This window comes from Anopheles stephensi, chromosome 3 (genome assembly GCF_013141755.1).
Source record: "Anopheles stephensi strain Indian chromosome 3, UCI_ANSTEP_V1.0, whole genome shotgun sequence".
Classification (NCBI taxonomy): Eukaryota; Metazoa; Arthropoda; class Insecta; order Diptera; family Culicidae; genus Anopheles; species Anopheles stephensi.
The window spans coordinates 57,735,479-57,760,494 of NC_050203.1; the positions used below are offsets into that span (position 1 = coordinate 57,735,479).

The 25,016-nt window shown below is 45.2% G+C and overlaps 3 protein-coding genes across 17 annotated transcripts; 1 reads left to right on the forward strand and 2 right to left on the reverse strand.

The window, feature by feature from the left end:
* Positions 1-491: 491 nt before the first annotated feature.
* LOC118508960 (plasmanylethanolamine desaturase) lies at positions 492-17,995 on the reverse strand. 13 transcript variants are annotated; one of them, XM_036048892.1, is made up of 8 exons: positions 17,903-17,995; positions 17,517-17,732; positions 10,071-10,694; positions 8,059-8,239; positions 2,817-3,028; positions 2,516-2,734; positions 2,243-2,412; positions 492-2,170 (listed from the first exon to the last, which is right to left on the reverse strand). In XM_036048892.1, the coding sequence occupies exons 3-8, from the start codon at positions 10,194-10,196 to the stop codon at positions 2,080-2,082; spliced, it is 999 nt and encodes a 332-aa protein (XP_035904785.1). In that variant the 5' UTR covers positions 10,197-10,694; positions 17,517-17,732; positions 17,903-17,995; the 3' UTR covers positions 492-2,079. The 13 variants fall into 13 exon arrangements, with proteins under 13 accessions (XP_035904785.1, XP_035904786.1, XP_035904791.1 ...); XM_036048893.1 differs by lacking the exons at positions 17,517-17,732; positions 17,903-17,995 and adding an exon at positions 17,159-17,247; XM_036048898.1 differs by lacking the exons at positions 17,517-17,732; positions 17,903-17,995 and adding an exon at positions 17,073-17,243.
* A 1,291-nt stretch (positions 17,996-19,286) lies between these two features.
* Positions 19,287-20,709, forward strand: LOC118508963 (mitochondrial ribosome-associated GTPase 2). Its single transcript, XM_036048906.1, has 2 exons — positions 19,287-19,561; positions 19,619-20,709. Exons 1-2 carry the CDS (start codon positions 19,409-19,411, stop codon positions 20,636-20,638), a joined length of 1,173 nt encoding a protein of 390 aa, XP_035904799.1. The 5' UTR covers positions 19,287-19,408; the 3' UTR covers positions 20,639-20,709.
* Positions 20,664-24,287, reverse strand: LOC118508962 (alanine--tRNA ligase, cytoplasmic). 3 transcript variants are annotated; one of them, XM_036048903.1, is made up of 2 exons: positions 24,097-24,287; positions 20,664-23,779 (listed from the first exon to the last, which is right to left on the reverse strand). In XM_036048903.1, the coding sequence occupies exon 2, from the start codon at positions 23,761-23,763 to the stop codon at positions 20,860-20,862; it is 2,904 nt and encodes a 967-aa protein (XP_035904796.1). In that variant the 5' UTR covers positions 23,764-23,779; positions 24,097-24,287; the 3' UTR covers positions 20,664-20,859. The 3 variants fall into 3 exon arrangements, with proteins under 3 accessions (XP_035904796.1, XP_035904798.1, XP_035904797.1); XM_036048905.1 differs by lacking the exon at positions 24,097-24,287 and adding an exon at positions 23,901-24,002; XM_036048904.1 differs by lacking the exon at positions 24,097-24,287 and adding an exon at positions 23,836-23,948.
* Between the last annotated feature and the right edge of the window lie 729 nt (positions 24,288-25,016).

The following is a 25,016-nucleotide window of genomic DNA, read 5'->3' on the forward strand; positions in this document are numbered from 1 at the left end:
GGACCGTGGCTCAAATCTCACCCGAACTGTCCCTCCGTAATTTTTCATCTCATTTGCAACAGCATATCTCAAGCTAGAAAGCATTCCTCTTAGCTGCGTTCGAGAGGAAGATGCTCAGAAGGATTTTTGGCCCCGTATGTGTGAAAGGACAATGGAGGAGCCGCTACAATTACGAGCTCTACGAGCTGTACAATGATCTCACCATCGTGCAGCGAAATAGACTCGCCAGGTCACTCAGGTGGGCTGGTCACGTCAGGAGAATGACACCGGACGACCCAGCCCCTAAAGTCCTTTTGGGCCATCCACACGGACAGATTGAGATGGAGTGATGAAGTTGATGCGTCCGCCAGAACGGCCGGGATAAAGGATTGGCAGACGTCGACGCTAAACCGTGAGCGGTATAGAGGATTGTTGCAGCAGGCCTGCAGACCGCAACGCGATTGTAGCGCTTGATAAGTAAGTAAGTAGAAAGAATCAAAACCAAGTCGTTCTTAAAGTTGTTTGCTTTCTTTATTTTTCTATTTTTTAAATATTTTTTTCATTTCTTGCTTGACAAGCGAAATATTCTGGAATTGATCACAGAAACAAATAAAAATAAACATCACTCACTGTCAACATCTTTTAAGGGAGGTTTTGTGTCTCTTCTTTCTACACAAGCTACAGTACAAATCCAGCTTTCCCCTTCCAATCTTTCGCATAAAAAGCTATCCCTAATCAGGGTCCGTCTACTAAATCAGCCCCCCGTTACTTGCTGTCTTACTAACTATTTTGTCGCATCGCCTAAAGCTTCAGCATATATAACTACCTTGAGTGTACTTTGTTTTATCATTTTCTTCGCTTTCGGTACTTTAAATAGTAAAATTCACTGCACTGCTTTTTTGTTTTTGTAAACTAATCACTAAGCCCTTACAGTTTTAAAATTGTAGCACGGTGTCTGTGTGTGTGTGCGGTATTTGTTCCCCAAAACCTTTCTTTGCTTGATGCCGCTATAATACATTCGAAAAACGTGATTGTACGATTAGTCTTACGCTAGTGCTCAAAGTAATCCATTTTATCTTCTGCAGTACATTGTGTTTCTTGAGTGTGTGTGTGTGTGTATGATTTCGGTTTGTTGCTCTAACGGAGTTATTGTTTATTATTTTCTCTTATGCTTATACTTATGCTTATTGTTTGTTGAACTTGTTCATTTGCTTTTTTGTGCTTAGTTTCAAGCAGGCATCAGGTGTGTAAAAGAGCTTTTAATATTGCAATCGTCTGAAACAAAACATGCGCTTTTCGTATACATTTTTGTTTCATATTAAATTCTAACTCATATTTTTAAGCCAAATTCCAAAGTAAAGCTTGAGCTGAGTCCTTCAAAATGTCGCTTTTAAATAAAATAAAAATATTTTAAGAAGCTGTTTGATCGTTTAGTTAAATAGTTGCGATACAAAATCAGATGCTTTATGACATTCTTTGCTATTGTATTTTTCTAGGCAAGAGGACATAGTTATTGACATTTAATATATTTTTGTAAGCGTTTTCTCGTTTTTTTGTTATTATCCTGAGGTCTGCAGATGTTATGATGCGCAAATATTAAAATTCAACGTCTTAAAGCCACCGGTTTGCTTCACAAAAATCGAAGCCTATTAAGTTGCCTATTAAAATAGTCCATTCCATAACAATTTTCCTAACCAGCCCAGTAAGTCGCAATAATTATGTCTCTCTTTCCTGACCTCTTTCCTGTCCTGCACTATTTGCACATTCAACTGACATTCGGGTTGCGTACCTATAAAGTATCAAAATTGTCCGTAAACGTATGTTAAAAATATTTCCGAAACGGTTTACCATAAGGTGGTGCCTATGTGTGCGTGTTTCAAGCTGCACTCTGCAAGACTCCGGCTTCCCAACCTCCACGAATCCAAATGGGCTTTGTGCTGCACGAAATGCGATATTGCTATTTAGTTTGGTATGATTCCGTGTGCCATGTACGATGGTTTTTTTTTTTTTTTGTTGCCTCGGAAATCAGCGTTATTGCTATCACGTCGTACCGTCGTCCGGTCAATGAAGCCACAGGATGGATGCGATGGTGTAAAAGGATCAAGTTCGCTTTTGGGCCCACTTTAAGTCATCGGCACGAGGTTTATGGCCAGTCGACAGTTCAATGATGGCCTCCAGTGTGGACCAGAATCTGTGCGAAAGAGTTAAAGTTTTGAGTTATTCACACACATCGATTTCGGTTGAAGGTAGGTGATGTACTTACTTTATCTTCTCCAGCGGCCAGTTGAGCCATCCTGTCGTTATGCAAAAGTACGTTTCGTGCGGTGCAACGTGATGAATGCGATGATGGCGTCTGGGCAAGATGATGTGATGATTCTGCAGAAACAGTACCCATCTCGGTAGACCCCAGTATGTGTGGGACCATTTGTGAATCTGTCAAAGAACCATCAACAAAAAAAAACCCCAGTTACACCCTCATCAACTTCAACACACAATGCGCTGAGGGAAAAAAAACCTTCCGGCTAGACATTCTTACCTGATTCGTCATGGCTATGAAAATCGAGCACAGGAACAGGTACGCGCTGATAGCATAGTCCTGCTGTATTTCGGCATTCGTTCTGGTAAAAAAGTTCCACGCCAGCTTGCCGAGTATTGGCAGGGCAACCATAAAATTGTCCCCGTTCGTTTCGATGAAATCATGCCGTGTGATGGAGGTCGGATCGATGTGATGCTCTCGGAATGGTCGAAGAAAGTTCTGCGCGATGAATGAAATACAAAAAAAAAGGATATGAATACCTTTCACAAGCGCGCTGGAACGATCGAGACTCGAAACCTACCTTACCAACGATGGGCAAATCGACGGAGCCCCAGGTGTCAGCGCCCCAATGTAACAGCCCCGAACCAAAGTCTGCCGTCAGTATGCCGAAGATGGCTGCCACCACGACGTTGCTGATGCGCTCGAACCTAAAGTGTCTTAGTATTAGGGCGAGATTTAGCACCATCAGCGAGATGCAGATGTACACACACACCAGCTCCTGAGTTCGCTTCCCTGCAATGTACAGAAAGCGATTGTCACACAATTAATTTATTACTTCAAAGCAGTTACAAAACAGACGCGTTTAAACAAAAAACCATCCTTCGCAACGCAGGGTGAAAGTTTTTTGAAGCGGTCCATTGCCCACCAAATGAACCCGCATCATTTCTTTTGCAAACCGCAATAAATGGAATTAATTTGAGGTCCCACGGCACGAAACCGTAGGCACCAAAAAGATTAAAGCCCGTCACAGTGAAGTGAAGCCCAAGTGAAGATAATTACATCAAAACCGCAACAAAATGTCAATTATGGGTGTTTCAAAGGCCACAAACCGCTCTCATCAGAGTACTCTCTCTCTCTCTAACCCCATTTTTGACCGTCCAATTTGATGAATACTTTAAAAACATAGAGACGGTATATGTCTGGTGCGATTTTATTTGGTTGCTTAGTACTAATCACTCCTTAACTTTAATGTTGGATTAATAAAACATGAGGGATGAATTTGTGCTTTAAAGTATTAAATTACCCATCTTGCTTTCATGATTGTAATTGTATAAAAGCTCACTAAAATAACTACGTATCTGGAGAATCAATTCAAGCTACTTTATGTTGGACTTCATGCAAAAGCATCCGTTTTTATTTTGATGTTTTCCGTTAGATTCGGAATATTGTTTCATTGTTGGCTGGACTGAATATAAAATCTCAGCCGAAGCGTTCCTTCATAGAGAGAACCGATTATCCAACTATTTAGTATCAATAAGTCTAGCAAGCCATTCCATGGCCAGCATGATCACTTAGGACGTAATGCCAAGAAGAAGCTTGTAAGGGAAGAAGTAGGTTAAAAGAGGGCGTCAATGCAGGTTCGTTCCGTTAAGCCAGGCGCCATCATAGTTAGCGTTTTTTTTTACCGAATCAGCTCCTAAGCTGAGCAATTGTACACTTTTGTCGCATAAAGGTCAAGTTAGACATTGATGACTCAATGAGATACACCAAATCGGAAGCATGTTCCTCATTTGCCGTGATCTACTAAATGTTGAAGTCTAACTTCAACTTTTCCACCATTTTAGGACTAATTCAATCGTTATTCCTTCATGACGACACCAGATTTCACTGTGCAAAAGTTGCCAATGTCTATATACAAGTGGAAGCCTCTTTCTGTCTTCTTGGTCTAACGGCTCCTTAAGGTTGCCAACCATTTCTGGCTTACTAGACTTAAATACCACGTTATTGGATAGTCAGTCCTCACTACGGGGGAACGGTTGAGATGGGATTTGAACCCAGGTCCTGCCGTATGAAAGCCGGCGCCGTTTTTATGATTAAATATAATGCCTCTGAAATCCGAGAAATTAGCAGCAAAAACCTTATTTTTTGCTTTCTGTCGAAAAATATTTGGATGTTGACCACAAATATGACACAAAATAATCTCTCCTATTTTAGCTTAAACAGGTTAAATGAAAAGATTCGAGAGCTGGAGGAATTTGCAACCAAAACAGCTGGACAGTTTAAGAACTAAAATGAACTTCTTTTACATAAAAAATAAAACTATGACAATGGTTATAAACTTATCTCCCAATGAATAAGGTAAGAAAAAAGTTCTATCTAGTTCTTCTAAGTAAATTTATTCCAAAACACCGTTTCAAACACAAATTTCCATCAACTGGTAAATTTTTAGGCAACGATATTTTTTATGTTTGAGAAAGTAAAAATAAGTTTAAGAACATCATTTGACCTTCTACTAATTAAGACTTCATTGTCTTAATCGATAGTCATACACATTCGAAACGAAATCCAATTTCAATCGCATCGATCGCCCCGTAACGTCCAGAGCGCAGAAGCTTTACGCCTTGCTCTATGGTCCGTTGTTCTACGGTCAATTTCGCAGTAATCTCCAATCAATTTATGCTACCCGCAAATCCCGTGACCGACTAAGCATGCCCCATTAGTGTAGCGCCCGTAGTATGGGAGCAGGTCGCTCAACTGCCACCTGTACCGTTTATTCCCCGTAGGCGTACGTGCTTGCCCGAAAAGAAGCAAACAGTGCCAAATAGAACCACTGAGCGCGTGAGTTGCAGCGGAAGGAAACAAAAGAACGGCCAGCGAGGGTAAATATCAACAGTCAAATCTCATTTACATAAAACAATCTTTCGGCACTGGCTAATGACCAGGCGTCTCCATCACCCGGGTCGACCGATGGAAGAAACCTGTAGCGAACCATTCCAACCCAAAACCAAACAAGGCTTCTGACCGATGGCGATTGCCTGTGCTGGAACTATTTATGTTCAGCCACGCGAACAATGCTGGGGCGCGAGTTCTTGTGAATGTCAGTGTGTGCTTCTTGATGGAACCCACTCTTCACTTCTTTCTTCGGTCTACGGTTCGAAACCAAACTTCTTCGAACGATGAACGATCAAAGGGAAGGATGAAACGAGTCCGGTACAATACATCCGGTTCCAATGGCTTTCCGTTCGTGTGTTCCGTACACTAATGTTTCCTAGCGTGAGACTCACACCAAGCAACAGTGCTAGCAGGAGCAGCAGGACTTAGAACGGGCTACCACGAACGAAAGGAGCACACGCCTCACCTTGTTCCAAGAGCACAAATATCATCAAGCAAGGCGTGTGTTTGTGTGAAGTGGGACCTACACAACGAGAGCTTTTATAATTATTGTACAAAAAACAATCCACCCTCCAGTGTTCTAAATATATCCGACATTTTGTTTCCCTTTCCCGAAACCTCCCGGCCTCTTCTGTTAGGCATAACACGTAAGGCAGAAGGAAAAAAACCGCCCATCGACATATTTATAGAGGCATACACCGTCTAAGCAGTTTGCAAGTACTGTAGTGCTGGCAAATGGAGCATTTATTGTCATCGTCATTTGAAAGCTTCCAAAAGGAAGGGGGAAACCCAGTACGGGAAATCGACCTGACCTTATCCGTACAGTGAGCGAAATGTTTGGTGCCAAAATAAAACGGAAACAAGTGTACCAAGCGTTCGATATCCTTGACCGTATCCCGGTGCACGTCTCAAGGTTTTTGTTTTTTCTTTTAAGGTTCTACAATGGCAAGAAATTATGCAACCGTCTCGAACAAGCACAGCAACAGCGTGCGGAGAAAGTGCAACCGATTGCAGAACGTCGTCTGTTTGAAGCAACAATGCTGTCATCAAGGTTTTCGTTCGAATAAATGGTTTTGGCAACGTTTCCCACTATCTGCCCGTGCCAAAGATGCCAAAAATGTATGATCGTGTATTTTTTGTATTCATGTGATAGCTTACCATAAATATGGATCTGATCTCTTTAAATCGATCCAAGTTCTTAAACATGATTTTAAAATACGATTTTCTGGAGCAGAAAATATACTGTTCAAGGGTAAATATTTATCCTGGCGTCATAAGTGTTGGGTGAGGTCAATCTAGATTCCCAAATCCCTTAAGATTCCGTTTAGTTACACCCTGCGTTATTAACAACTGAACCGTGTAACAAATGCCGTAGATTTAGGTTTAAGGTTAGAAGAGTCTCCCTCCTTAAACGTCCACGCTGAACTCGATATGAGCAAAGTTAAGAAATCACAGACACTAATTTTCAGGATCTCAACTGAAATACATGATCCCTTCTGCCTGAAATCCTTTAGCTGGTACTGAGTTTGATCGACTCTGGGGTACGCTACTGTAATATGGTGTCTTCCGAGAACTACAGCGATGCCTAGACTAGCGAATTTTCAGTGAAAATATGCTCGCTTAGCTATTCTACAACCCATCTTCAACCCATTCAACCCTGTCCGATTCTGCTTTTTATTCTTAAAGCTCATTGAAGTAGTGTATTTTCCCGTCCGAGGAAGCTTCAGTTAGGGCCTCCTGTAATATTCCTGCTGTCCTAACAACTATTTCTCCTTACGATCTTTTTCGTAGCCTTCGCGATGGACCCTCCCCGATTATTTCAACGCACTCTTTGGCCTCTTTAGTCTCGTGCTCGTCTTCGTGAATTATTATGCTTTTTTTTCATAGTCTGTTTACAAGCTCTTCTACCCATATGATAATTACAAAATAGTTAAAAATTTAAATCACATATTCTGACATCACCATGGAGTTAAGATCGACTGGTACACAAGCTCACCTAAGCGTAGAGGAGCTAGAACAATCGCTTGTGGCTACCGTATAGCCTAACTCTTGCTTTAACTGATATAAGACTAGCTGCGAAGCTAGCGTAGATCAACCAGACGAATAAATATAAAAACGTTATTAAACATCGTTTCTTGTGTTTGTTTTATTCGGAAAATCATTTATACTTAAAGCTATGTTAGGTACTGTAGTAGTTAATAAAAAAATGGAAATACGAAAATTTCATACTAATAGTCCACATGTCTGTAGTAGATACACACTCTCGCTAAGATCTCTCCAAAAGTCTCCATGCTTGAGATCCTATTATACCCATTTAACCTGATTTAACCCTCATTTTTATCAACAAACAATCCAGTTGCGAAAACCCCATTCATTTCAATTACCGTTTAGCAAGCACTTGCCACCCTACTCGCCACATGGCGCTGAGCTCTGATTTGACAATTTAATAACCACACTAACCGGCACTAATCGTCAACTGTTCGCTCACTGTACGGATAGTGATTAAATCACCCTCAATTCTAACCCCATTCGCGAGCTCCATTCGCACATAGACGAGCATAAACCCGCGACTAAATGACAGCCTGTACTGGCATGGCATTAAAATATGTTCCACGCCGTATGCTGTGACTTCCGACCGCTAGCCGTACACACACACAAACCTTTGTGTCGCTTGTGTGATCCGGCGGCGGCACTCTCGGCATCTTATCGGTCTGCACACAATCGGTGCATACAACGCGGTACGCCCTATCGCCGACCCCGTGTTTGCATCGCATAATTAAGCCATCAGGCTCTCTGCAGCTGACAAGTCCGCGGGCGGAAGTACAAAAACCCGAAACCACCGCCCGTGCCAATATGGAGACCACCGTGCATGTATGGTAGCTCGATTATCAAAGCAGAAACTGCTTCGCCACAACCCACTCCGTACCTACCGTTACTGTACAGCTTCGCCAGCTCCTGAGCTCCTTTGTGCCGGGGTCCCCATCGTGGCCGTTTCTCGAGATTCGCACGGTTGTCTTCGGACAGGCCGGTCGTTGCTAGTATGGTGTTGGAATTCGGGTCATCTTCCAGCATAGAGTTCTGGAGTATTTCCTGGTCCGTCTTGACAGGCGTCTGGAAGCAGATTCGATACAACGGATTAGATTAAAACCGACCGCCAAGTGCAAAGAGCCGAGAGTTCAAGACCTGGTGAAAGCGACATAGCAACATATTAAACTGTTTTAGCGACCTGCTCTCCCGCATCTCCTCCTTGCTCATTGATGACATTCCGGGCGCAATACACACAAACCGATGGCGTCAACATTCTTGGCGTCAGCGTTCTTAACCATCTAGCGGCACTGGTGCGGTTGCACAATCCCGCCAGCACAAGGTAATACTCGCTACCCCCCGCTCCGCTCCGTTATCAAATTCACTTTGTCCGCGAACGAACCGTTGCAGTTTGTGCCTGCAAAAATGGGAAACCGTTGCCAGCACACGCCACAACGGAACCGGAATGGTGAGTTTCGCTAGCTTTCGTTGCGTGCAGCATGGAAGGCACACTCGGCCTGGCGCCGGTAAATTGCAACCTGTTCAAAGCTGCTAATGCTTCAACAATGGTGTCTCCTTTCTGCTGGGAAAATGAAGGAAAATAGAAGTACCGGAGAGAGGAGCGCGAGATGCTCTCCGGGCAGAACGCTCCTCGAAAGGACACAGTTCAACGACAACGACACAAAGGACACAACATCTCCTTTTGCTGTCTAATGGAGCGATTCATCGGAAAATTATTGTTTTCCTGCTAAAACAAACCCACACACTGATGAGCCCACAGTGCTGATGATGATGATGATGACAATCATGCTGTGCTCACAAGGTGCTCGATCTGGATGCTGCGTGTGAGTGTGCAATTTAATGCACGAACTGTTTTGCCTTGAAATGTGGCACCGCAGGGAGAGATGCACACAATGCAATTTAAGGGAATCTAATAATACGATGGAATGCCACCTCATCCCAGTCGAAGGATCCGTCTTTATCCAGCGGGATTTTCTTCACCTTCGCGCTCATCGTACTCTCGATAATATTTGCAACGGTAATCAATCAACAATAACAGCCGTCCGGGAACAGGTACACTGATGTGTTATTGGATTTAATTTATCATCCCTAATCACAATCGGCTGCATGCGTACATAATGCAACCTACACGCGAGTGATGGGCCGGCATTTAATTGAGCCTTTCCGGAGGAGATTCGGTATGGTGAAGGTTTGCTGGTAGCAAATGATGTGTATGATAATTTGATTTCTTTTTTCGCTGCGCAACTAATGAATCGATCAAGCATGAATCTCTACATATGAATGAAATCAACAGTGTGATTTGCTTTCTTCATTCCGCGTCAATTATAAAACCCTTGAACGGTTTGAAGCCAACCGAGCACGGGTAACAAACATCTCAACAGGTTTGCTGTTATTAACAGGAATTATGTTCGATTAGTGTTGCGAAAGGATTCAGGATCAATTTAACAATAGGTAAATAATGAACTTTGATAATGTGTGATTTCAATTCAACGTCAAGTTGAAGGGTCCATGAAAAACGTTACGGTTCGGTTGCGTCAAAACTGTACTGAACTGTGGTTCAAAATAAAGGAAAATGGTGAAATAATTGACTTCACCACAAGTCACTCACACACCATGAGGTTCATTTACTGTTCTACCTTCCAAGAAACCTTTGTCTTTGGTGTCTTGAGGTGAGGGGGGCGTTTTGAGCAACCTAAACAAGACGAACCGGCACGCTCAACTACGTGGGAACGCAAGTAAAACGCAAACAAAACATAACCATCGATATTCCTTTTTACAGCAAACTAGGCAACTTCATGCAAGCAACTCTCCTTCTCGCTTCTATAACAGTCTTCAAGCTAGTGTTTTCCCGAGTAAATGTGGGAATGTGTGTGTGTGTGTGTGTGTGTGGGGGTACCTTTAAAAATGTCGTCGAGATCTTAATCGCCGAGGTGGACGCAGGCGACAGTGCCATCGGTTGTTCGTTCACCATTGTCGTCAGTTCCATGCGTCTCGAGCAGGGTGGAAGCGATATCAAATCCATGCTAGTAGCGTTCCATGAAACCGAAACCGTTGACCAAACACACACACACACACACACACACACACACTCACAAAAACTGGGCTCCGTCTAAGAAGCTCGAACCACGAAGCACTTTTCCTGCGGACACCACTAAACCGGGTACGATTTACGATCCGAAGCAACAGAGTGAGGACCTTTTCTGGTTGCTTACCACTTCACTTTCAATTCACACTCACGCACACACTCACGAACAGAAACACACTTATCACGGAAAGGCACAACCGATACCGTTTATTCGGGGTTTCTCCTTAAAAGTGTAGTAGACGTTACTTAACCAACGCGAAACCGAACTGTACGGAAGAAATAACACTCAACTCAAGCTTTCCTTCACTAGCACTTCCTTATGCGGACACATTCGGTCGTTTTCCTTTTTCTACCCCATGGGCACACAGTATCGCATATCGCTCTCGATGACCCTAATCAACAGTCACGGGGATGGAGATTGCAGCTCGGTGTCATCTGTATCCCCGTGCCGAGTGAAATAGAAAGTGGAAAACACCAAGTTATTTATGCAATTGAGTGTACACAACTGCTCGGTCCCCTATTACTTTTTGCGGGCCAGCTAACGCCCGCGGATTATCACAGTTTATAATTTTTATCTAAACAAAGCGGGGTCTTTATGAGCTTGAGGCCTGCTTTTGTCCTTGTTCGTTGATTTTTTTTAAGGCAAAGCGTAAGTATTCAAGTCCTTTTTGAAGTTGCGGTGAAAAATAAAACTCCCTTAAGCATACAGATAACAAACAGGCTCGGCAGGCAGTGTTGTAAAGTATTTCTCCTTGGATAAAGGGAATACACCCCCCCGGTTTCAGTACGGATGACTTCATTATCCCACGTTGTGGTTGACACTGAATAATCCACTCAACACCCTCCAAAGTAAGTGTGGTTTTTTTATATACTGAATGTTGGTTTTCCCCCACTATATCTACACCAAACAAGAAAGTAATAAACCACCTGTTGAAACCACTCCCCTAAGACTTTTACTGTTCTGGAAAAGGGGTTAAGCCAAATGCTGCAAGCAACGCCCTCTATCTGCTACCTTTAATGGGGAACGTTAATAAAAATCACAAGTAACAGTAGACACGATTCTCACTTTCTAAACTATTTTCCAGCTCAGAAATCTCTAATGGTAAGATCTTCTATTCACCCCACCACGCTGATAACAAGAATCACTGGGCGCCTCCATCGAGTAGATGCAAAGGCGCCCAGCAAAGCAAACGTCCTTGCGTGAGGTTAAAAAGTGCAACACGTTTCATTTAAGCTACACGATACCATGGACGTTCCCACGATTAAATATGTATTGAGTCGTGGTGCCCGATTTCGTTGTAAACCCCGATATTGTTTGGCTAGCACACCAAGTAGCAGTAGCAGGGGCTGATCGCCTGGTTAAGGGAAAACCTTCCGGCTCGAAGTGATGCGATTTGTATATTTCATTAGCTGGTACCATCAGCTATTTATGAGCAGCAAATGCTTTTTTTCACACGCATGTGAAGTTTTTTGTTCAGAAAAACTCTTCAAATTTGTTCCCCTATCTGCAGGCAAACTTCAGCTAGCTTTAATGACCGGTTAACTTTCACTAGCTATTGGGCACAACTCAATCGCGACCGGGAAAACTTTCCACGAACTTAAACAAAACCGCAAAAGTTACACTGCAGAGTAATTTTCCCCTAGCACTGACAATGTGCTCTTCCTTCGTTTCCACAACAATCCATCCGTCACATTGACCTTCGATCGGCACATGCAAGCAGTACGTGGTGCAGCTCGGCAAATCCACAACCAAGCCACCATCAAACTGGTGACAGTCGATATCTGTCTGGTACCGACCGGAGTACCAAAAGCCATAAGATTCATTCTAGCTCTTTCGGCCAAAAAAAAAAAACGAACGCTCGCACGACTGTAGTGAGTGCCGTAGTATGACGTCATACTCATCACACCATGCACCGAGACAGCTACAACCGAAAAAAAACGCACAGCAGCAACGATGTTGTTACCTTGCGTGCCGGCATACTTTTGTGTCCGCGTGTAGCCACTCAACGTTCGTTAGTGGCAACGAAAACAAGAAAAAAGAACCTCTCGCCGATGTACATTTCATAAAACTGAAAACCGATCCGTACAACACAGGCGAGATGGGTGTCAGAGTGTTGCGACGCGTCACCGGCTCGCGAAATTCCTGTGACCTCGATGATGGATTAGGACAAGAACGAACCAGGAGCTAATGGAATGGTGGTTTATGTTTGGGAGAAGTCACGAGTCGCGGAGGAATGGAGCTGAGCGGAGGATGGTTTGTTGGGACCGGTTGTTCCGTCCCATGAAGCAACGGTAGGGCACCTAAAAATAAAACCTCCAAAATTAGTGGAAAGAAAGTGTATCACATTTGCCGGGTGTGAACGGAGTAACTTCGAAGCGTTAGCAGACAGAGCAACTGTGCTGCTGTCGATCGTACCCCATCAACGGGAACCGCCAATGGATCAATCACATAATCGACGTTGTAAATCGCGTCATGGTTTATGGTATTTGCTAGTGTGAACGATGCCAATCACCTGCGACCATGGTGTGTTAGACAGAAGAGATTACCCTATGTTTGGGGTTTTGTTTTGTTTTACTATCCTCGACCGGATGTGGAAGTTATTCTAGTTGATGTGTTGCTCGTGTTTTGTACTGAGAATTATATTAACTTTTGTATAACCTCAATTCAACGGAGCAAAATATAAATTTTCTTTTCTTTTCAACGATTTTTACAGCCAAAAAATCTACGAGCCTTGATTACTCATTGTCAGGTGTGTCAAACATACGGTCCACGTGTTCTTTTCATCACAAGGAGTGTTTATACAATCGGTAGTTGTGGGCTTCTCAAGAGGGTTGTTTTTTACTTAGAATACTAATAAAAAAATCTTTTTGAATCATACTTTTGAAATTTTGATGATCCGTTTACATTTGTTCTTCTTCTTCATTGGCACTTCTTCTTCCCTGGCACTACAACTAACCTCTAAAGGCCTCAACCTGCCATTTCCGGCTTTCGGTGACTTGATTACACCCGTAGCGTACGGTAAGGCGACCTGTATGGAATTAGAGCCCCGGTCCTGTCGTGTGGCGACCGACGCCGCTGTAGCCTCGACTACCGGACCGCCCCAACCTGACACATTTAAATGACAAAGTTGATGAAAAAGGACTGCTTAATCAGTTGCTCCAAATAATCTTGGTCAGTTATATGCTGGAAACATGTGGAAAAAATATGAAAATATGGAAAAACCATATGAACAAATTCGATAGAACCGGTCCTCCAAAATATGAAGAGAATGTCTGACAGATGATTCTAACCAGTGCACAAGAACACAGCATCTTGCAAATTACAACTTGGTGAATTCATGCTACAGTCTAAGTCTGTATTGATACAAGAACTGTGTGTCTGTTGATTTCCGGCAATCTATTGTAATGGGCATTTGATGCGATGTTAACTACCCTTTAAGATCTGTAATATAACGCCATTTGTTATTTTATTTTTTGAACTGCATTTTATTGATGTGTTCCAGTTGGGTACACGAAGAGATCTGTATCAAATCCAATCTCTGTCATCTCATTACAAGCAGGACTGCTATCCAGCTTCTAGTTATTTAAGCCAAGATAGCCAAAATTGTTAGGCCACACCCTCTCGAGGTAAGGTGCTAATGCCAGAACTTTTTTCTTGAAGAGTTCTATGTAACAAGACTATTTTTATGGATTTTCAAGTGAAGGTTAATTCTAATATCTCGTCATCAATCAATTCCGAAAATTTTAATTGTGTAATTGGGCCAACGAAAGCCAAAATGAGTTTGACACCACTGCTTTTAGTACAATTACTCGTTTTAAAACTTTCCCATAACTCCTATCAATCCACACTCATCCACCCACTGTACCCAACAACTAGGATTGACATTTTTACCGACGACCCACTGTCACTTAATACTTTTTGCGAGTTTATGAAAGGTTAGCCTGACTTTACTCTTGACGAGCCAGCAATTACCTCGGTGAACCAAACCAAATTGACTCAAGTGACGATGTATTTTTGCTTGTTGCGAGTAACGAAAGCGATATGAAAGAAGGAATAAAAAGACCAACGCGACTCCACTCCCCCCATTGGCTGAACTACTCCCCATAATGAAGCAAGTTAAGCAGGGAATCGGGTACGGTGGTCGCTTTACTGCTCATTCCGCTTCGCTTTATTATCTTTCATCCATTAAACTTATGACCGGTCGCCGGTCGTAGCCGTGCGTGATCATCTAGCGGTCGGTGGCTCACTTCTTGACGTTTGGTCTCGGCGCGAGTACTCACCGATGCGTTTGCGTTTTCAAGCTTATCAATTATTTGATCTGTTTGGAGTACGTCTTTGCTAAGCTACCAAATTAAAATGGGTACCGGGACAGGGCCGGTGGGACAGGCGGTACTGGTGACAGGTGGGATCATTGGAACGCAAACAGGATTCCCCGATGAGTGCGTATGGGAAAGTGGGGAAAAGCTCTTATCGTATGTTTGCAGTGAGGAATTTGTGCGTGACTTCAGACTTTATTCAATTTTAAGCATAACTCGTATAGTGTCCAGATTAAAAAAAAATAATTTTAACACTATGAAAAATGATAAGGATCATTAAGTGACTTTAATATTTATGTTGAAAAAATGTATCCTTTTAACTATTTCCTATTTCACGCAGAATCTCATATCAGGATTTCCACTAGGTCTTATACAAGAAATAGCTTCAATGCCCTCCCTCAAGCTTAAACACCACCACAAGTGATATTGCAAACCGTCTGCATGAATTACTACTACCGAACAAAACGGTTCAATTTATGCGCTTCCCGGCGCGACGTTTATTTACTGTAAAACAACCGTAAAAATCGTACAACTGCATCGCCGTGTACGTGTGGCGTCGGTATCTTATCGAAATTTATGGACCGCTTCACCAACGCTTCCTTTCCACGCTGCACGTCGATAGCTGACTCGTAAAAACTTCGATCTCAGATTTACCGATACATATACCGTGCAGCTTTGCACCGCGGAATGCAGCACGTGAAGCATCGGACTAGCGAAGAGGACTCACATTTCCCCAAGGTGGTCAAATAACACCGTCATCAGTACATTCGGCGCTTCTTCCACAGTTGGAGAATCCTTGCTGTCTTCCGCTCCGTAGCTTCACTCCATTGACTGTGCGAGTCGCCTGCTGGAAGCGTTCCAGGTATTTGGAGTAAAACATCAAACCAAGAGCTGAGGGCAACAACAACAAAAACAAACACTCAAACGAACCACATCGAACGAACCTTTGCCAACTGTGCCACGCCACAGTACGCTGTGACTACGGTAGAAGCATAAAAGGCCGAAAAGCTTGTTGAGTAGCTCGTCGAGTGTTTAACTTTTGCTGCAAAACGACGGGCTTGATGCACCAAAACATCATCGTAAAGTCGGTTTTTTTTCTTACATTCCTGATTTCGTCCTTTTGTTTCTTTCTTCTATGACCAGTTTTTGATGGTCTTTTACATCAGCTCGCTCGGTTCGACCAGCTGGGGCCAACGTTGTAAAGAGGGGTTGTACCGTATACGTCATGGTGCAATTTTTCCACTCCATGTCAAATTTGAAAATGGCCAACGGAAAGGTCATCGGAATAGGAAGACAGGAGTCAGCTGAAATCCTTCTTTATGCCTCTCTGTAAGCTTGACCGGTGCAGGTGGGCCACGCTTCGGCCTTCGTATTCAAGGTATTAAATTTTTAAAACGATCATGTGCCTTTTGCAATCCTGGCCAGTGCCGGTGCTCAAGAAGTCATACCGGTGGTTTTGGGCTTGACTTTTATAAGCTTATGCTCTTTTGCTTTCCCTGTTATCATCAGCTGCCGTTGCGACAAGTGACTTCCGATTCTTGGAAAGCCATTGTTGTCTCGCACGAAGTCATTTCACCATTCGTTAGCGTTGCAATCTGTGTCCCAAGACTTCACCATTCTTAGGAAACTCGTTTTCAAACTCCGGCTTTTCTCCACTGCTCCACATTTCCCCCGCATTCAGTAGGTCAACTATTGCATTAAAAGGGAACAAATTGGGTCACAAACGCGATCCGACACCTTCACGGTCCCTTTTTTTTTTTTGGGTATTTCCAATCTTTTTTTCTTCTCGCTTTCTCTCTCTCTCTCGGTGACGAAGCCTAGGATGATTCACGCATTCTCATGTGGTAAAGGCGCCAGCAGTTCGATGGCCCCCAAGTTCCAGCAGGACCAAACACACACACTCACACATCCACAAAAAGGGGTGTGTGAGTGATGGGGGCAAGCATACAAACGAGCTCCTATTACAGAGAAAGCAACCAGTGAACGGTCCGGGTTCGACCCCTTGCTGGTGGACAGTTTGACAGCCCGCACGGCTTCCGGTTGCCACGTTCAAGTCCGGTGGGGCGTGCGTGTGTCGCAACGGGTATCATTAATAATTCACCAACCACACGTTCACTCGAATCCCTTCGCAGGGAGTAGCGCAGAAGACAGAAGGACGGTTCACCACGAAAGCACTCGAAGCAGAAGCGTTTGCGTCGTTTTGTTTGAAATCTCTTCCACGAAAAATTCTTTTCTCTTTTTCCATCTTTGATTTTGTTGAAACATTACATTTAAAACAAACTAAAACTCTTGGTCACTTTACACACATACACACACACATCAAACCCCAGACACTGATGATCTCATCGCGAACAAAAATCACAACAAAAACCAGAACGCTGGTCGCTGCTAACCATGCTCGCTGGCGTGCCGTCACTTCTCACTCGTATGTGTGTTTATGGCCAGCGCACTGGGAAGTAGAATAAAAAACACATACTGCTCACAACACTAACTCACTCACTCACTCAGCTATGCTCAGCTTTCTGACCGACCGACCGACCGACCGAGGGCCTGGTACTCGTGCCCCGGGCTACACAACTTACACGATCTTTTCCTGACCAGCGACAAACGGTGACTGAAAGTCGCAACGGAAAGAATGTTTCAAACTCGCTACCCGGTCTAGAGCCGCGGTCGCCACCGTTGTCGCCGCCGACTCCATCACCAACACCAGCAGGTTCTATGCGGGTCTGTGTTTCACGCGCTGGTGTGCAAGTTCCGAAGCTGGTACTGGAACGGACCGGTCGTGGCTGGTATCGTCTTCTACTTCGTCCTTCGTGTGCCCTAGTACCCTTCGGCTGGTTCCGGTTGCCATGTCTGGAGGAGGTCTGGCACCGTTTCAGACCAGTTCGCACTCGCTGGGGTCCTTTTGTGAACGTTTCGTTTGAATTTGGTGAGGCTTACCAATCGGCTGAGCTCCCATTTGCTGGGCCACGGAGAATGGATGTTGCGAATGGAGGTCTCGTCGCCGCACGAATTACTCAATGGAGACGCCTGGTACGTCACGCTTCGCTTACAAAAGGTACACGCACACACGCACGTTATTTTTGCGTGCTCAACATCGGCGCACATTCATGAAGCGCCCAAATTTACTACCATCCCGCGTAGTACACAAATGCACTGATGAGGAACCGAAGATAGAATGGAAGAATTTATTCGATTAATAACGTCCCAATCAGCTGCGTCGGAAAGCTTCAACAAGGGCAGTCTTGATTCATTTTTTTTTCTCTAGTGATGGTTCTATGGATTCCACTTTTTTCCAACTCTCGAACCAGTCTACAAACACATACGCGCTAATACAGCCGTAAAGCAATTAGAGCCTTTCGGTGGGAACGTGTCGAAGCTGCAAAAAAAAAACGCTTAAATAACCCCCATCAATAAGCTATTGATGTTCCTATTGATTCAATATTACTGATGAGCGCACCAATTACCCGGTTCGCGGCAAGTGAATGATGTACATTTGTAGTAAATGAGTGTGGGTTTTTTGTTTGTCCTTTTAATCATACTTATCGGTTGTTTTGCAAAATTTTATCTTATCTTGTACGATTGGACTTTAATTGCAGCTGATGAGCTTATCGCGGTGTCAATAAAACGAAATCGGGCTCACTTTAGCTTGTCACGATTTTACGGTGAACCGTGATGTCACTGGGGATAAGTGTTCAAAAAAAATTATCTCACCAGCTTGTAAAGTCTTCCGGGTATTTGGTTACACTGGTTGCAATCGCTCGCAGTGGAAGAGTTTGCCATCTTTACAACCGCCGTATGTATCTCTCTGTATCGTATTGCATGTGATCTTACTGGTTGATTCTAGCTTAATATCTAAACCAATCTTGTTTTAGCTAGCCCCTGAAAGTCTGACTTGACAATTTACACATTTCACACAACGCGATAAGCATGCCTGAGTGTCTCCACACCTCTTTCTTTGTTTGTTTTTTACACGTTTCGGTTTGTACCTGTTAACGCTGGTTCATGTTTGTTGCATCGATAATTAGCTATTAGATAATGAGCTTTACAGTAAACATAGTGTAAATATTGTGCATGCCTTGCCCAACGATCAAACATCGAATCAGAAAAATTTGAAAAAATACTTTGAAAGAGGTTCACCTAAAAAATCTATTCATTGCTGGTGAGATCTCCCTACTGATATTGTATCTTCGATATAGGGCTCTTTCAACAATTCTTGAAGACATTCAAGCATTGCCAGCTCCTCTTTTCGAATGATTGTCCTATAAACGGTATCGTCTTAAACACGGATGACGAGTTTGAATAGCAATTTTCATCTTATCCAGGAAGTTTTTCACCATTTAGACGAGTACTCTGGCCATTGGATCCTAGTTTGAAAACAATTATCGACTATTAAACGACTTTTTTTGGGCTTAAACTTAAGGAACGATCTATCTAATCATCAATTGCCATTTCGTATCTATTTCGTATGTTCATAACTGGTACAAAGCCATTGATAATGGTGTAATAATTTGGATTTTGTTTAAAAAAATACCTTATACAAAAGACAGAGGGTGGTAGGATAAATAGTTAGGACACATAAAGAGGTCAATTCGAAATTCAAGCAAAACCTATCTAAAAATATCAAGCATTCAAAAGCGATCTAATTTCAAGATATCTAATTTTTACCGTGACCGTTGATACGCCCATAGTCCCATCAGTCAGCTGTCAGTTCAAAACAATAACAAAACCGGCATTGTAAACAAACGTGCACTCGGCATCGCACTGCACCGCAAAAAGGAGAGAATTGTGCAACCGAATCGTAATGCGTACTAGTTTAAGATTGTTTTAAAATGTTCAGCTCCATTTTACGTGCTTTTGCTAATCGCCAAAGTCGCGCTGTACTGCCAGTAGGACGGTCGTTGCTGATAGACACTGCCCGGTATTCCAACCAACGAATAGCCGTCCCGCTACGAAGCAAAAAGCCCAAATCCAGCAAACCAACGGTGAGAAAAGCCTATCATTTTGCCCTTGCATCGTTTTAATTACCTTTTAATCGTCAGACTCAATACTTCGTGGACAGCCGGCACGTTCGCACGATCGGTGGTAGTGGTGGTGATGGCTGCGTCTCCTTTCTACGGCTCTGGTGTAACGAAAATGCCGGGCCGGATGGTGGTGACGGTGGAAATGGAGGGCACGTAGTGCTGCAAGCCTCCCAGGACGTGAAAGATTTAAACCACATTACATCGTTGCTCCGTGCGGATGACGGCGAGAAGGGTGCCACCAAAGATTGCCACGGTAAAAACGCTAACCACACGGTAGTGAAGGTACCGATCGGGACGATTGTGCGCAATCCGCAAGGAAAGGTGGTGGGTGATCTGGACACCGAAGGCATGATGTTCGTAGCGGCACGTGGTGGTGCCGGCGGTAAGGGAAACCATTTTTTCAAGAGTGACCTCGAACAAGCGCCGCAGGTAGCGGAGATTGGTGCCACGGGGGAAGAAACGGCGTACACGCTCGAGCTTCGCAGTATGGCACACATAGGATTCATTGGGTTGCCAAACGCAGGCAAAAGTACACTGCTGCGGGCCATTAGTCGAGCCAGGCCGAAGGTAGCCGCTTATCCGTTTACCACGCTGAAACCGCATCTCGGGATGGTACAGTACGACGATTACGAGCAGATTGCGGTCGCCGATCTGCCCGGGTTGATTGAGGGTTCGCACAAAAACAAAGGACTGGGCATACAGTTCCTGAAGCACGCGGAACGTTGCAATGCGCTGCTGTTTGTGGTTGATGCGTCGGTCAACGAGCCGTGGCTGCAGTACCAAACGCTCATGCACGAGCTAAGCATGTTCAGTGAGGAGCTGGTAACGCGGCCACGGTTCATCATAGCGAACAAAATCGATCTTCCCGGTGCGGAACGAAATGTGGAGTTGCTGGCCCATCACGTGGATGTGCCGGTCATTCCGATCAGCGCCAAGATGGGTACGAATATTGCGGAGATGCTTCATGAAATTCGCGTCGTTTACGAATCCTGTCGAGACAATGAAACGTCCTCTGAAAGGCAGGATGTACCACGGTGAGAACACGAAAGCCGATACTAAATAGTTGCTTTAATATGTAATAAACGTTATTCTTTATTAAGCTTCAATTAGCGATCGCCGTATTGTTCGTGCGGGAGTGGACAAAAAAAAACAGAGTAAAAAATGCGCCGCAAAACAATGCCGAAATGCACTCCGAGAAGCTAAAATGCACGTCGTTCTATCTCTCGTTACGTCGTGTACTACCGAATCTAGCCGGGTCGCTACTCCAGCTTCGAAGCAGCGAAAAGGCGTGCCAGTTCGAGAATCTCTTCCGCCTTGTCGTAGTTGCCGCCGGACGCTTGGGCCGACTCGGGCTTACCGCCACCCTTGCCGCCCATCACAGGTGCGATGTGCGAGATCCATTCGTTCGCCTTCAGTCCCTTCTCGACGGCCGACTTCGGTACGCTTGCCAGACAGAAGATCTTCTTCGAATCTTCATCCACCGACAGGAACAGGGCGGACTGTTCCGGATTTACCTTGCGCACCTCCTTCAGGGCGGAATCGAGCGCCTTCGTGTTGTTAAGCGCTTCTAGCCGCTGCACCATGAACGATGCTTCCCGATGAGCCTGGGACAGTTCCTTCGCTTTCTCGACCACGCCGCTAGCAACCGCAGCCTTTGCGGCACGTTCCTTATCGTCGAGCGTTTTCTTAAGGCCCTTCAGTACCGTGCGCAGCTCGTCCTTCTTCACGTACGGAATGGTCGCCTGCGACACATCGTCCGTCAGCTCGACAATCTTCTTCACGTGCTCCTTCGCATCCTTACCGTCCTTATCGCTCTCGATCGTCGCCTTCAAACTGCTCAGCTCTTGCTCGAGCAGTTCCGTCTTTTTCAGTGCTTTCAGTGCTTCCGGTCCGGTCAGCGCAACGATACGTCGGATGCCCTTCGCGATGGCTTCCTCGGTGGTAATCACGAAATCCACCATATGGCCCGACTGATGCAGATGAGTACCGCCACAGAATTCGACCGAATTGATCACACCCGCCTCACCGGTCGGATCGGATTCGAGCTGCTCCACCGGCACTCCGAACGAGATCACACGTACCGGGTCGGGGTACACCTCATCGAACACGGAGCGCAATCCACGGATCGTTTTAGCTACGGCCAAATTAGCTTCCTTCGCGTACACCTGCACATTGCGCTTGACGACCTCGCGCGTAAGCCGTTCCGCTTCGGCCACCTGCTCGATCGTCATCGCGGCCTTGTTGGTGAAGTCGAACCGCAGCTTCTCCGGCACTACCAGCGAACCTCGCTGATCCGTATCCTGTCCCAGCACCTTCAGCAGCGAGTGATTGAGTGCGTGTGTAGCAGAATGGTTCTTCATCGTCAGCTGACGGCGTACAACGTCCATGTGGCAGTGCACTTCATCCCCAACTCGCAGCGTACCTTCGACGACTCCGATGTGCAGAATGTAGCCACCGCGGTTGTACACGAGCGTCACATTAAACTCACTGCTCTCGTCGTTCACCTTCACCAGATAGCCCTGGTCGTAGATCTGACCACCACTTTCGGCGTAAAAGTTCGTACGATCCAGTATCACGCCACACTCCTGCCCAGCCTGCACCTCCTCCACGAAGGCGTTGTTATGGCGCAGAGCCACAATCCGCCCGGTGCACGATTCGAACACGTACTGTGCCAGCGGATCGGTCGATTCCGCCTTGTACCGGTACTTGAACGAATCGTCCGTCGTCGGCACTTTGCGCTCCTGCAGCTCCGAAATGGCATGCACATCCAGATCGATGGTGGCCGTCTTGGACTTTTCCTTACCCTGCGACACGATGTACGACTCGTGCTTTGCCTTCTCGTACCCTTCCATATCGATCGTCATCTGCTTCTCCTCCGCCATCAGCTGGGTCAGATCGACCGGGAAACCGTACGTGTCGTACAGTCGCCAGGCCACATCGCCCGGAATCACCTTACTGTCGCCCAGCTTCGCGATCGTACGGTTCAACAGATTGCGTCCACGGGTAAGCGTCTTCAGGAACTGTTGCTCCTCCTCATTAATCACGTTCTTGATGTGCTGCGGATCTTTCCGAACCTCGGGGAAAGTGTCTCCGAGCAGCAGCACCACCGTATCAACCAGCGTTGCAAAGAACCCTGGCTTGGCGTTAAGTTTTTCCGTTGCGTACCGCACAGCACGACGCAAAATACGGCGCAGCACATACCCACGGCCAGTATTATCCGGGAAACCACCGTCGGCCAGTGCGATCGTGATCGTACGAGCATGATCCGCCAGCACACGGTACGCCATATCGACACCATCGCTATCGTCTGCCCCCACACGTCCCTGGTAAGCCGGTGCGCCCGTTCCCTTCTGGATGGCATCAAACAGCGGCACAAACACGTCCGTATCGTAGTTGGAACGCTTGTCCTGAATCACCGACACGAGTCGCTCGAAGCCCATGCCACAATCGATATGTTTCTTGGGTAACAGCTTCAACGAACTGTCCTGCTCGCGGTTGTACTGGATGAACACCAAGTTCCAGATCTCCAGCACATCCGGATCGTCCATGTTGACCAGCTCGGGTACACTGCGACCACCGATACGGTCAAAGTGTAGCTCGGAGCATGGTCCACACGGTCCCGTCTCACCCATCTCCCAGAAATTATCCTTCATGCTACCGGGCAGAATGTGTTCCTCCTTGACGCCCAGCTTCAACCAAATCTCACGACACTCCAAATCCGGCTCCAGTCCCGATTCCGGATGTCCACCGAAGTACGTCACGTATAGACGCTCCTTCGGCAGCTTCAACCGGTCGGTCAGCAGCTCCCATGCCCAGGTACAGATCTCCTTCTTGAAGTAATCCCCAAACGACCAGTTGCCCAACATCTCGAAGAACGTGTGGTGATACACATCCTTACCGACATCGTCCAGATCGTTGTGCTTGCCGCCGGCCCGGATACACTTCTGCGTGTTGGCCGTTCGGACCCACTTGGCCATATCGCTGTTCGGATCGACCGTTCCGAGGAAGATGGGCTTGAACTGATTCATGCCCGCATTGGCGAACAGCAGCGTCGGATCATCGAGCGGAATGACCGATGACGAGTGCACGTACAGATGCTCCTTCTCCTTGAAGAAGTTCAGGAAAATGTTCCGAATCTGCGAAGCAGTCAGCGAGGTATCCATGGTGAGCGTTGAGGTGCTGCAAAAGAGTTTAGTGAAGGTATAAAAAAATCGATTAAAAGCTTGACTTCCAACCTAGAAACCGGTTTGAGTGGGCAAAAGGGCGATTCTTTTCTTTTTCTAGATCACCGCAGTATTACTTTCACTTCTTGTGCATTCCGAGCATGCAATGTGACACGCGTCCAACTGGGTGGACCATCCAAGGGGGCGCTTTCATATGGGGGTGAGCCTATTTAATGCCTTCATAGCAACCATTGTTTCATCAGCCACATTGATTCCGGTTAATCTCTTTAATGATGTCACCTTTACGCACCTTTGCCACCCGTTTCTACTTACCGGCAGTGAGCGCGACGGAACGAACTATCAATGCAGTGTTTTTGGGGACTAAATATATGCTCCCTACGCAATGCGAACCGCGATAAGCCGTTTTGCCGTATGATCGGCCTTTATCCACGTTTTATTTTCCGGCACAAACACCAACACGCGAGCGGCGAATGAAGTACAAAAAAAAAACAACCATTTGGCGCACTGTGTTTATTCCTATCGGTCAGCACGATTGACATTTGTATGACACATTATTGAATTATTTCTGATGATCAAGGTATGTAGATATAGAAGGTAGAGTTGTTTAGAGCAAATTGACATTTCTCGACCTGACATAACAGTTCCGTGGTGATCAAGGGGAAGGGTATTGAGAAGAGTGACGGCAGCATCGGAGGAGGCGCCAGTGGTGGTATCGCTTGCGATTTTTTGACGAAAAATGCAACCAAATATCGTCAATCGTCTGTGGGACAACACTTAATATGCGAAGATGACCCATAAATTAGCGAAATTGCTCAAAGGACTGAGAATCGAGGCTGTTTGTTCATGTTGGTAGCCCCATACCATATGTTTTTGTAAACAAACTCTGACATAACTCGACTAAAATGTCGCCCTGTCAAATCGATAAAAATCCACCTTCTAAATACATACACCTTGCTGATGATCGTTATTTTTTAGAAAAATATCGCATGAAATTGTGCGATTCGTAAAATGTTAAGGTTGATTAGACTTTCAAAATGCTGCCTGTTAGTTTGATGTGTAAATAAATCATTATGTTCGATGATATCCATCAATAAACACCATTTATTTCATCAACATGAAACACACTGTTTGTCTGGAGCACGCTCGCTAAGCACGCGCATGAAAGCATTTATTTGGTCTCAAAAACAATTATTCCTCACAATTTTCACGAAAAACAGTTGTACAATATTTTA